The following is a 12,731-nucleotide window of genomic DNA, read 5'->3' as shown; positions in this document are numbered from 1 at the left end:
AAAGCCTTGTATAAGCATGTTTTATACATCCAGTTCCAAGCTTATACAACGCATAAAGTGGCTAAGGCAAGGTTGGGAAATGTGGCTGATGAAATGTGTTGTTGCTCTCCAACTGGCATCCAGTCTGTATGCCCAGTGGTCCGGAATGATGAGAGCTGTAGTTCAACAAAAACTGAAAGGCTGTAAATTCCCCATCCTTGGCCTAAAGGCATGTGATTTAAAGGTGATTGGGGTTTTTTTTTTTGGGGGGGGGGAATAAACTGAGAATTTGGGGCAGAGGAAAACAGCACACTCAGAGCAGATTTTAAGAAACTAATGTGAGCTCAAAGCCAGCCATTAAGAATAGTATCAACTGTTTTTTCAAGATTTTGTGCTTCTTTGAGAGAATTGAGTTGGACAGTTGTTGAGCACCTTCTTAAAAACAGTTATAAAGTGAGGCTCATGCCTTAATTTAATCCTTGTCATCCATACACACACACACACACACACACACACACACACACCCCTTCATGATGTCCATTTATATATAGACAAAAACAATTTTTTCCAAAGGAAGGAGCATTGTTAACACACATTATGAATAAATGTGTGTCGCACCACATCACATGATGTCAGCTATGTTTTCAGCAGTTTGAAAGCTGGGTGTGCTTTGGGGGGAAATGGTCTGGCAGGCCGAACTAAACCCCTTGGTAGAGTGGCCCATGTCTGACATATGTTTGGGTGATAAATAACATAAAGCACCCAAGCATCTTAAAGTTTTTAATTGTTTAAAAACACAACCAGCAAACCAACTTTTTATACAATCTTTGAATTTATTTGATGAAATGGAAGTAGCATAACTGTAACAATCTGGGGGGGGGGAATAATTATCTTGCTAAACATGTGATACTTATACCCTTATAATTTTATATTTCAGGAAAAGTAGTAAGTGGATATAGAGTTAGAGATGGTCAGTGGACGCTGATTGGCAGGCAGAGTCCTCAGTTGCCACAGGTATGTTGGGCTGATGTTTGGGTGGCTAGGGTTAATATGGAGAAGCTGGAAGGTCTAAATCCCTTTCATTGTGTTTCTGATATTAGGTTCTTGAAATTTAAATGGACACTTGAATTTGCAGTTTAAGCTTGGAAAGACTGAAATTTCACACGTTACATGAATTACTTGGGGTTTAGGAAGCTTTAAGATTTTTTTAAATGGACAAAAGTGTTACTTGTATGGGGCCATTTCAGCAATCAGTAGCCCATCTAGTTACTGGCCAGAGTCTGGCAGCTGGACTGAGTAGTCAGAACATAGCTTTTTGTTTATAATTTTTAGACTGCTTAATATAATCACAATCCAAAATGTGGTTTATGTAAAAACAGAATAAAAATAAAGCAACAAAATAGAGATGCTTATGATTTACTGCAACAACTTAAGCATTGCAAAACACTCTGCGGTAAAATAAAACTTGTGACCTATTGAAAGTCATAGAATTGAAGAGTTGGAAGGTTATCCAGCTAACCCAACTCCCTGCAATGCAGAAATATTTCACCCAACATGGGGCTTGAGCCCACGGCCATGAGATTAACTATCCAAGGGGTTCAAGTAAAGTATTTTTATCCAAAAAAGGTGTAGAGGTTATAATTATTAGACTTGTCATCAGATTCCTCTAATACAGTATTATGTTGCTTGTAGGTCAAGTTGTTGCAATCAATCATATGCATCTCTAGTGAATGAGATCATGATTTGCTGTATTGTTTTGGTGCAAACGTATGTCAGATCAGCTACTAAAATTAGCGTGACATGACCATTTTTCATGCTTGCAGTATCCCTTTTCCTTTTGCAATATAGAAAGGAATGTGATGAGAGACCCAAGATTATTCTTAAAATGAAAGCCCATTGTTGAAGGCAGAGAAACTTCAATCAGTTGCCACAGACTCCAACACTGACAATAACATTACAGTGTTTCTGTTTATCATAATTTTAATAGTTTGTCATATTGTTATCAAATGCAGATGCGATGAGATGATTTCTTAATCTAGGTTTCTCTTGCAAGATGCCTGGATGCCTGCATGAGCTTCACCCTTGCTTGAAAGAAGAGCAGTCTCACCTCTCTGAGCTGCTGTGTGTCTCATAAGGAAGATTTGTGTTTTAAATGTGTTGCATGCTAGGCATTGTAGAACTCTCCTGCATTGTAAAACAATAACCAGTGGCTATTTATCTTGCCAGTAAGTCAGGCTTATGAAGTTCAGCAGACTCCATGGCAACCAAGATGACCACTATGATTCATCTTGTCATCAAATGAAAATCAGTGAATCAGATGAAAATCAGTGGAAATATAGAGAGTGCATCTCTAGGCAAGCTCAAAATACAGAATGGCATCTCTCATTGCTGGAAAGAGCACTGGATATTTTACCTGACTGTGAATGCTTAATGTAGCCACCTTGATTTCATGGCTGCAGTCTGCAATGGAGTGTGCATATTTTCAGGGGGTGCACTTTACTATTATTTTTTAATCTCCTATTTGAATATGTTCTCTCAGAACCGTCCAAATGAACCCATATTTGAAAAGTAGCATTGCTTAATGAAGCATTTATAAAGGGACATCAATAAAAATAATTGTGTGTACACAGGAACTCTTGAAAGATCTCTTGATACACTTAAGTAAGTAAAATTAAATGAGTAAAGCCTGAGTGGTTAAACTGTGACCTTCAGATGTTGTTTGATGATGATGATGAAAATGACAACTCCCTTCATCCCTGACCATTGACAATACTGGCTGTGGCTGCTGGGAATCTGAGGTTAGCCACCCCTGAAGTAAGCAAGTTCACAGCACACATGGATTGCAGCCATGATTCCCCAAAAAAATGAGTGAGAGGAAAAACACTTCTAATCTGAAATGCTTGAACTATTTTGTTTTCTTTCTCAGGCATTCTACCCTGTAGAAAACCCTGTTGAAATTAAGTACGGAGATACTCTAGCAGCAAGATGCCTGTTTACTGGGGAAGGCAGGTCTTCAAAAACATTCATAGGGTATGTGTGTCTATACTTTAAAGATCTCAGTGTTTTTAGTGGCACTCCAGAATGACCTGCGGAATATATTGTGTTAGTGTGTTCTTATTATTATAAACTGGAAAGAGAAGGTTGCTTTCTTCCATTTCTAAGGAAAATGGCATGTAACCCTTTCTCTTTTCAGTTCAGCACTCTTAATGTAGTCAAAGACCTGGTTATCCAATGGAAGCCTACTGACTGTCAGTGTAGAAAATACTGAGCAAGATGGACCAATGATCTTCCCTGATGTAAGGCTACTTCCTAAGCATTAAATGGCAGTTCTGCTAGGGATTATGATAAAGTTATTCATTTACCAAGAATAAATTTCTCCAAGCAGTATGCATCTAGCATTGATGAAAGTCCTGTATCTAAAGTACAATTACTTGAGCCTTGTTTCTGTGGTTACCTAGACCGACATGAGGATTATGAACTCCACATTCTTAAAATTTAAATATTTATAATCTGGACTTTTCATAAAGTATATCATGGTGGTTAACAGCATACAAATATAATAAAAAGTCCATAAATATCCATAAAGCATAATTTAAAGCATCAATAAAATATCAGTAGACAGTAGCTGGTTAAAAAGAGAAAACTGTATTGTGAAGTCATGTCTAAACAGTATAGTTTTCAGAACACAGTTGAAAGAAGGCAAAGACTGTTGCTGCCAAACCTCTGCTGTCAGGGAATTCCATAGGGCAGGGCCTGCCACATCAAGGGCTTGGTCCCTAGTAAAGGGCAACCAAACATTGGGGTGCCGGGAACGACCAGAAGTGACCCATGAGAGAATCTCAGTGATCAAGGTGGAGCAGGTGGCTTTTTAAGGTACTTTGGACCCAAGCCGTGTAAGGCTTTGTGTGTTAACCCCGGCAGCAAATTGGCAAATGGTGGAGAGCATTCTGTTCGAAAGACAGCCAGACTGCTGCAGGCAACTAAGCTGCTGCTTGTTATTCCCCATTTTTTTTAAAAAAGAGAAACCCCTCAGCCACACCTTGTATTTAAAAGCCAACCCCTTGGAAACATTATTTCCCCCTTCCCCACATTTCATGTTCCCTTATGGTTTCATGTCTCCTCAAGATTGACTTGATATCCAGGGGCGTTTTCACCCACCCTTACAAAATGCTGAAAAAGCGTTACACTACTTCCTAAAGTGTAAAATTATTGTCATAAGAATCATAGAGTTGGAAGGGACCACAATGGTCATCTAATCCAATCCCCTGCAATGCAGGAATATGCATCTCTCCCATACAGGAATCAAACCTTGGTGTCATCAACACCACGGCCTTATTCATGTCTAAATTGTCTGCTTCATTTTCTGGGTATTCCTGTAGATCCAGAATGAGGAGCCTTCCCTCCCTCCCAGCCTGGGGGGCTGTATTTTCCTCAGGGTCATCCTTCTGTGGGCCAAGGCAAAAAGTGGGTGGAGCAGTCGATGTGACTCTTCCAATCTCATACAATAATCTCCATTCCATATATGTAAAAACCGGAGCTTTCTGCATATGCACATCTCGTTGAAGTAAGCATTCCAGCTGTGCAAAATCACTCAAAGAGGTCATGGAGCAGGGCCTGGAGAGAGTCATAAGGGCCAGATAGAGAGATGTGGAGGGCCACATCCAGTTTATGGCCCTGAGGTCCCCCACCCCTGCTAAATTAAACAAGCCATCGTGACCCATTCCTTTCTCACCCAAAGGAAAGGAATTAAATTCTTCTCGGAGGCAGGGGAAAGACTTGTTGCTCCACTAATTCCTGTCATCTTACTAAAAACAAAAACAAACTAAACAGATTAATCTTCCAGAGGTGTGCTATGTCAAAAACCTTGACAGTGTTTTGATACTATTGAGATATGTAAATGGGTTAGATCACTCCTCTATTGCACTTGAGTGCTTTGCTTATATACTAAAGAGGTGGGTATCTAAATCACATGTTGACGGGTTACACTCAATAAAAGAAAAAGAAGCTTTAAACAATTTTTTTCAAGCAGCTTTCTGTGGTGGGCAAGAGATTCCACATTTTCAAAGGCTGAAATATCCATTCACGTTTGGGAATCTCTGGTCTCTTTCATTCCCCCCCCCCCCGACAACAAACTGATGCCGTTATTGTTGCCATGGTGAATAAATGAATGCTGCATGATGCCACGAAGAAAAGTCATCATTGACGTCTTTGCTGCTTCCACCTAGTCCACCCCCACACCAGCTTGATGGTGAAAGCTAATTAAAAGAGCGGGAGACACCTTATTGCAGGCCACTTGCTGTTTTTTGAGTCCGTCTGTCAGGAGCCTGGCACTGCCCAGTGAATTGATAAGAACTGCTGGAGGATATTGCAATTGTCTCTCAAAATAGAACATATCGACATACCAAATGCTAGAGAACTTTATGGTATTACCTAGATTTTAAATAGGTTACTACTATCACTTTCAAGTCTATAGATAATTCTTACTTGTTAGGTTTCTGCCTAAAGTAAGTCCGCCCTGACGCTTTTCTGAAAAGCAGCATTTAAGTTGTTGGTATGTCAGTTTGTATGTGTATCTTTTTGTTTTGTATTCTGGGGTCTGCAGCATCTTTTAATCTAAATGGAAGATGCTGCACTTAGTGTCCCATGACATAATGAAGCTAAATTTTTAACTTGGATGTATACTCTGTGGCCTGGCAGGCAGGGAGGAGGGGGCCAGTGAGGAGCATTAAATAGAAGAGTCCTAAATTAAAACTCTAAATTATTGATGACTTGTAAATGGAATACATCATCTGGGCAGAGGGTGTGTGTGTGTGTGTGTGTGTGTGTGTGTGTGTGTGTCTGCGGAATCTTCAGGAAGGAAAGAAATAGTTTATTCTGCTGTGTTCCCTGTTAGTGATCCTCTTGCATGCAGTCCACCAAGCACTGAGGGAGTTTGTGAAATGCATCCACCAAAAAAGCCATTGAAATTGATGAGGTTTTGCAGCAGTGGGGGGGGGGGCTTGGGGGTCTGTGTTCACACCTGAGGAGTTGGGAGGTAAACTAGGGAGCTCATTGCAGGTTCAAAATTCTAACTGTTCTTAATTTCTAGCATGGTTGATCAAAACTATGCAGACTGGTGTATATAAATGCTAAGCAATCGGCTGGAGATAATGGCCTTTATGTCAGAGGTCTTAATGCATTTTTTATGTGAAATGTTTAAAGTGTACTGTGGTCTAACCTTTTATCATTTGGGCAGTGGCGGTGGTAATTTTCGGTCTCTCCCATGCGATTTAATACCAGCCTCTACAAGTGTGTTTCATCCTGTGGCTGAAACTACTCGTATGTCTTTCTCCATTGTATTTTGCTATAGGGGCACAGCTAGTGATGAAATGTGCAATTTCTACATTATGTATTACATGGAAGCCAAACATGCAGTCTCATACAAGACTTGTACAAGGAACATAGACCCAGAGATGTTCAAAAACATACCACAGGAGGCAAACATTCCCATTCCAGTCAAGCCTGATATGACCATGGTCCATGGACATCATGAAGGTATGTTTTTTAGTTTTTTTAAAATTAATTGATAATATTAATGGAGAAAGAATGGTATGGTTGAACGAAAGGGTAGTTGCATGGAAACTGACCAAACAAATAGACATAGATTTAAGTATTGCATTCCTGAGAGCCTGATTGGTGAATCTTGTTCAGCCCGAGAGTCACCCCCCCCCCCTTCTAGGCCATTTTCCAAGGTGGGTGGAGCCTGAGGCCAGAGTGGGTGGAGCAACAGATGCAATTTTTACCTTTGTATAATAGATTACTTTCTATCCACACACCTCTCTATCTATCCAAACAAGGTGTGAAGCTGGATGAGTTAAGGGGTGTGGCCTGGGAAAATCTCCAGGGGGCTGTTGCATAGGTGGACCTTGATCCCTGCACACATGCCCTGCTTTGCATTACATCAAATTCCACACATGGTCTCTTGAGGCATATGCCACCAAAGCAATTTCCATGCTCCTTCTGGGGAACTTTCTCTTAATTCTTTAACACTAAACTATGTTCTATTGAAACAGGCCAGTATCAGAAACCATAGTTTGAGCTTGGCTTGTTGCAATAAACTATGATTTAAACTAAACACGGTGGCCCAGTTCATACCCAGGAAATGGATGCTTCCAATGTCCTCCTTGCAGCCATGTCAGAGGGCCAGGGATCAGAAAATAACTAATATCCTGCTCTAGCCTATTGCTGAAAGGAAGATTTTTGCTTGGTGAATCTGGTCTCCTTGCACTTCATTCCTTTGGCCAGAATTGGGTGATAAAAGCAACTGCAAAATCCTCACATTAGTTCCCTCAGTTCACTACTGTTGGCTTGTGTGCTCACAAACTTCCCCCTGTGAATCATAAAAGACTAAATGACCAAGCAGCCTATGTGCATGTGTAGACTGAACAGTACATAGGAGCAAACACGGTCTAGGGGCCATGGGGGCTTCAGCCACCCATAAAATATTTGAGGGGTCCGGGGGCCCCAAAGGTTGATTGGCACTGCCATGCAAATGGTTTGTGCACCACATCATGTGATTGATTATGTGGAGCAGGGCTTACCTGGGCCCCCACAATATTTTATTCAATTTGGAACCGCTGGAGCAGTAGACTATGTTAAATGAAGCTGTGCATTTATATCAGAAAATAAATTGTTGGATTGTACTGACTCCTTGCAATTAATCTGAGTTACAAAAGCCAGTATGTATATGTGCAGGTATCTGAATTCTATTAACTTCTCTTTTAGCTTTTCAATTTCTTTCTTAGATCATTAGATTTCCTCCTTTCTATTTTTCAGAAGCCAAAAGTGGAGATACAGTTTCTGTTATGCAACAGCCAAAAAGAGATGAGGAGGAGGTTTTAGACCAGGGTACGTATAATACTGGTTTCATAAAATAGATTTCAAAAATGTTTCAAATAGTAGTGATAATTGCATTCTTTGTATTGAGATTTATCAAAATAGTGGTAGCTGTTCAACAACTAGCATTTAAATCATCCCTACCATTGCATTGCTGCTCCTTGCATAATCATTCAAGAGGAAATTGTCAATTACTGGTCCCTAACCTTGCAGGTAAACTCATTAGTACAGTTTAATCTCATTTGATTTTCTTGTTCACAGATAAATTTGCTTAATACAATTGTCATTTATTTGTGTGCTGTATTGGGTTAGTAGGGTTTAGAAATGCAGATGATTAATTAAATGGTGTATAAATGTCTTCAATAAATAAAGAGTGTTCTTCCTGGAAGAAGAAAAAAGAGAGGTTTTTAGTTTTAATTCTTGATTATATATGAAAAATATTAATTACTTATTTTGTTGGAGTTTTGTAACATAATGACCATTTTCAGTTTGACCACTCATGTACAGAAGGAAGCATCTTAATGTGCAAAGAATTATCCCTGTGCTTTAATATTAACATGTAAGGAGATGTGGAATGGATACTAGTCCTTCTTTGTTGCATTTTAATACTGTATATATACAAAATGTGTGTAACTGTATGCATACAGGCCTACAAACACTTTATTATGTCTCACAAGCCCAATGGAATGTTGTTATGGCTGAATCTTTCAGGATAAAATTACCTAAGGTTGTATCCAACAAAGTAATCCTGTTAGCACAAATATTTTTGTTTGACTTTTTAAGGACTCATTCTAAAGCTGCAATCTCAAGCCTTCTGTTTTACTGTCTTTGCACATGCACCACTTTGTAAGCCAAATAGTGGAGTTAAATAATTGAAAGAGCCTTGCATCTAAATTAGTAGTCTCATCAGCATTGCTGTATTTATTTCATCCAATTTTTGCAGATAGAGAATCAAGACTGAGAGAATGACTGCCCTGAGTCTGATTCCATGGTTGAGATGCATTTTGAATCGCAACATTTCCACATATCCAAATATGTGGAAGAATTGCTAGGTTTAATCTTGCAATTCAAATATTTAAGATTGATTTAAATTTTACACACCTATTCCTCTGAAGCGACTTCTGTGGATTTGAAGAGGATCTTGCATGGCAATTGTCAAGCTTAGCGATCCCTGATTAATCTGGATGGTACTCATTCCAGTGAGATATGTAATGATTTAACACGGTGGTTCGGAAGCATTTTTTAATCACTGAAACACTTATTCTGCTTTGCCGATTTTAACTTGTCTTGTAAAAACATCCTCCAAACAGAAGCTGCAGTACAGCTTTGTTTAATAACAAATCTCTACTTGGTGTGTATGTGCGAGCGTGTGTGTGTATATATCTCTAACATGTTTCTATGGAAACAGGTTCTTTAGCTTTTGTTGGTCAAGAAAGAAATCAAACCTCTTTAAGAATGAGTGGGAGTTTCTGTAATTTTAACAGGTTCATTTAAATTCTCATACACCATTTTTTTCTTGCTAACTTTAATTGCGGTAGTTCCAGGTAATACAAGTTTTAATTGCTGAAAGAATTAAAACCAATTCTAGGACTGGTTCTGGGTGGTTAATCATTAAGGTGTCCTTTTAAAGTTATTAATGTCTCTGTGTACCAATACATTTTCCTAAATTATGAGTGAAGTGCTGGATAATGGATTGCTTTTAAATTTTGTATTGACAATGAATCTCCTTAGTTTCCAGCTTTTATTTCTTCCTCCTTATTGTCCAGTTGGGCTACATTCTTGTATTCATTCTCCTTCAAAAATTGTGTGAGGTAGGTCATTGCTGTTCTTCTCCATGATGGGGGACTGAAATGAACCTTTGTTTATAGTCATAAAAGGAGTGTTGTGACTAAGCCTGGGAGTCGGATTGAGGTCTAAACTGTTTTGTGCCATGTGGAGCTTGAAAAATGTATTTGCATTAAACAATATAGCTACTTACATATAACTGAAACACTGGTTCTGGAAGACAAATGGCCTTGGGCACAATGGTGATGTGAAGTTGTATTCTTTATGAAAACTGAGAAAACATACCCGAACTTAGTTGGATTAAGGTGGAATTGTAGCATTAGTTTGGGGGTTATGGGTTTCTGAAAGCTTGTGTAACCAACTTATTCTGAAAGAAATACTTAAGAAATGGTTGTCTTATTGGTACAGTGGTAACCTCGGGTTAAGTACTTAATTCATTCTGGAGGTTCGTACTTAACCTGAAACTGTTCTTAACCTGAAGGACCACTTTAGCTAATGGGGCCTCCCGCTGCTGCCGCGCTGTTGGAGCATGATTTCTGTTCTCATCCTGAAGCAGCGTTCTTAACCCGAGGTACTATTTCTGGGTTAGCGGAGTCTGTAACCTGAAGCGTATGTAACCTGAGTGTGAGGGGATGATTAGCTGCTTGTGCGTAAAAGCGTACTCCCTCAGAGTTTGTGCGGCTCCACAAACCTCTGTGCGTGACAGAGCTCCTCAGACATGTCTGCTCTAGTCACTCGTAGAGTCTGACAGTGGCTGCCGGCGGAAGCGCTTCCAGCAAAGAAGCTCCTTGACGGAAACGCGTCTCCTGGATTCACGGCGTGACAGTTTCCGGCGAGGCATGGGTCTCCCCACGGGCGCCTCAGATACTTCCCCACTGTTCTCACTGGAAGCGTCTCTGAGCCCTCCCTCCTGCTCGCATTCCCTCAGAGATTCACTCCTCCCCCTGCTGGTTCCTGCCTCAGCTGTTGAGTCTCTTTCTTCCTCCCTGAGACCCTCCACCACCTGATGCTCCGATGGCAGTTCCCTGACATCCACCTCCCCTCCAGGGCCCCCCTCACCCCCTCCCATTTCCTCTCCTCTGGGAGATGAAGGGTAAAAACCCCGAAAAGAATCTTCTTCATCTTCAGACGTCTCGAACAATTCCCTCCATCGATCGCCGTCCTGGCTCGCTGAATCCTCCTCCTCCTCGGAATCTGTGAACCCCTCCAACTCCTCTTCTTCGTCGGTGGTGGCAAAGTATTTCCTCCGGAACCTCGCTACGGGCTGAGGTTTACGTGGGAACCTCTGATGAAAAGTTTCTATTAAAACTTCGTCATTGACATCCTCTGCCCTAACCCAGGTGTTTTCCGACTCCGGTTCCCCTTCCCACATTACCAAATACTCTACTTGATCTCCCTTCCACCTGGAATCGAGGATCTCCTCAACCTGGTAGCTGTGTTCCTTCTCCTCCATTGCTGGCCCCCTAGTGACCCTCCCTTCTCTGTCTCCTTTATACGGTGCCAGCAACGACCTGTGGAAAACTGGGTGCAGCTTCATGTGGTTCGGTAACCGGAGTCTGAAAGCCACTGGGTTGACCTGCTGCGTGACTTCAAATGGACCCAGCCTTTTGGGTCTTAACTTCTTACAACCCCCTTTGAATGGTAACCCTTTGGTTGACAGCCACACCTGGTCCCCCACCCTAATGGTTTCACCTTCCCTTCTGTTTTTGTCTGCCTGCCTCTTATATTCCTCCTTAGCCCTGTTTAAGTTAAGTTGGAGCTGGCGATGGATCGCTTCCATTTCTTCAACGAACTGTTCTGCAGCTGGAACGCTCCAGTTCTCCCCTTCCCCCCCTGGGAAGGCTCGGGGATGGCACCCGTGATTAGCCAAAAAGGGGCTCATTCCCGTGGACACGTTCTCTGCATTGTTGTAGGCAAATTCTGCCAACGCCAGCTTCTCCACCCAATCATTTTCTCTGTCATTCACATAACACCTCAAATACTGCTGGAGGACACCATTAGCTCTTTCCGCCTGCCCGTTGGTTTCTGGATGACGGGCAGTTGAGAAATTAACTTCAACATGCAGTAAGCTCATGAGCTTCCTCCAGAACCTGGAAGTAAATTGTTTCCCTCGGTCTGAAACCACCCTCAAGGGGGCGCCATGCAACCTAAACACATTTTCTACAAACAATTTAGCGGTTTCTTCTGCTGTGACCGCATGTGAGCAGGCTATGAAATGGGCCATTTTAGTTAACAGGTCTACCACAACCATGATGGCTGTTTTCCCTCTAGACCTCGGCAGATCAGTCATGAAATCTATTGCCACTGTTTCCCATGGTCTTTCAGGTGTGGGTAGTGGTTCTAATAAACCTGCCGGTGCCCGCCTCTCCCCCTTGGCTCGTTGGCATTGGTCACACCCTCTCACATACTCCCGCACATCTTCCCTGACCTTGGGCCACCAAAATTCCCTGGTAACCAGCCACATGGTTTTGTGTTGCCCAAAATGCCCTGCTGTGGGGCTATCGTGCAGTTGCTTGAGTACCTTCTCCCTTAATTCCCCTTCAGGTATATATAACGCTCCCTTGTAGTACAACGCCCCGTTTCTCTCCTCAAAACCCCCGGGTTTGTCTCCCTCCCTCCTGAGACCCCTGAGTTTGTCCTGGGCGTATTCATCATGCACTGTTCCCTCTACCAATTCCCTTTGCCCCACCAATACCGCCCCACACACCCAGCGGTCTTCTGGAATGACATGTGTCTCTTCGGGTGCCCCCTCCCCCTCCAAATATTCGGGTTTGCGTGAGAGAGCGTCCGCCCTAACGTTCTCTGGGCCTGGCACGTAACATATCTCAAAGTTAAATTTGGAGAACTCCTGGGCCCATCTCAACTGCCGTTGGTTGAGCACTCGCGCAGTTCTCCAGTACTCTAGATTCTTATGGTCCGTGCACACTTGCACCTTATGTTGTGCCCCAATTAGCAGGTGCCTCCATCTCCGGAAAGCCTCATGAATAGCAAGAAGCTCCCGGTCGTACACCGTGTAGTTCCTCTCGGATTTGTTCAGCTTTCGCGAAAAGAAGGCACACGGTCGCCACTCTGACTCCTCCTTCTCCGGCTGC

The 12,731-nt window shown here is 42.0% G+C and overlaps 1 protein-coding gene across 6 annotated transcripts in view; it reads left to right on the top strand.

Annotated features, from left to right (window-relative positions):
- Positions 1 to 12,731, top strand: part of PAM (peptidylglycine alpha-amidating monooxygenase) — a 129,825-nt gene that overhangs the window by 77,347 nt on the left and 39,747 nt on the right. For all 6 annotated transcript variants that reach the window (XM_081212367.1, XM_081212365.1, XM_081212364.1 and 3 more), the window contains exons 11-14: positions 917 to 993; positions 2,906 to 3,009; positions 6,329 to 6,513; positions 7,795 to 7,866. In XM_081212367.1, coding sequence (XP_081068493.1) covers positions 917 to 993; positions 2,906 to 3,009; positions 6,329 to 6,513; positions 7,795 to 7,866 — 438 coding nt within the window. The remainder of the gene's footprint in view (positions 1 to 916; positions 994 to 2,905; positions 3,010 to 6,328; positions 6,514 to 7,794; positions 7,867 to 12,731) is intronic.

Source organism: Podarcis bocagei, assembly GCF_964188305.1.
Source record: "Podarcis bocagei genome assembly, chromosome: 11".
Taxonomy (NCBI): domain Eukaryota; kingdom Metazoa; phylum Chordata; class Lepidosauria; order Squamata; family Lacertidae; genus Podarcis; species Podarcis bocagei.
Note: the sequence above shows the minus strand (reverse complement) of the source record. Positions and strands in the feature narration are given on the sequence as shown.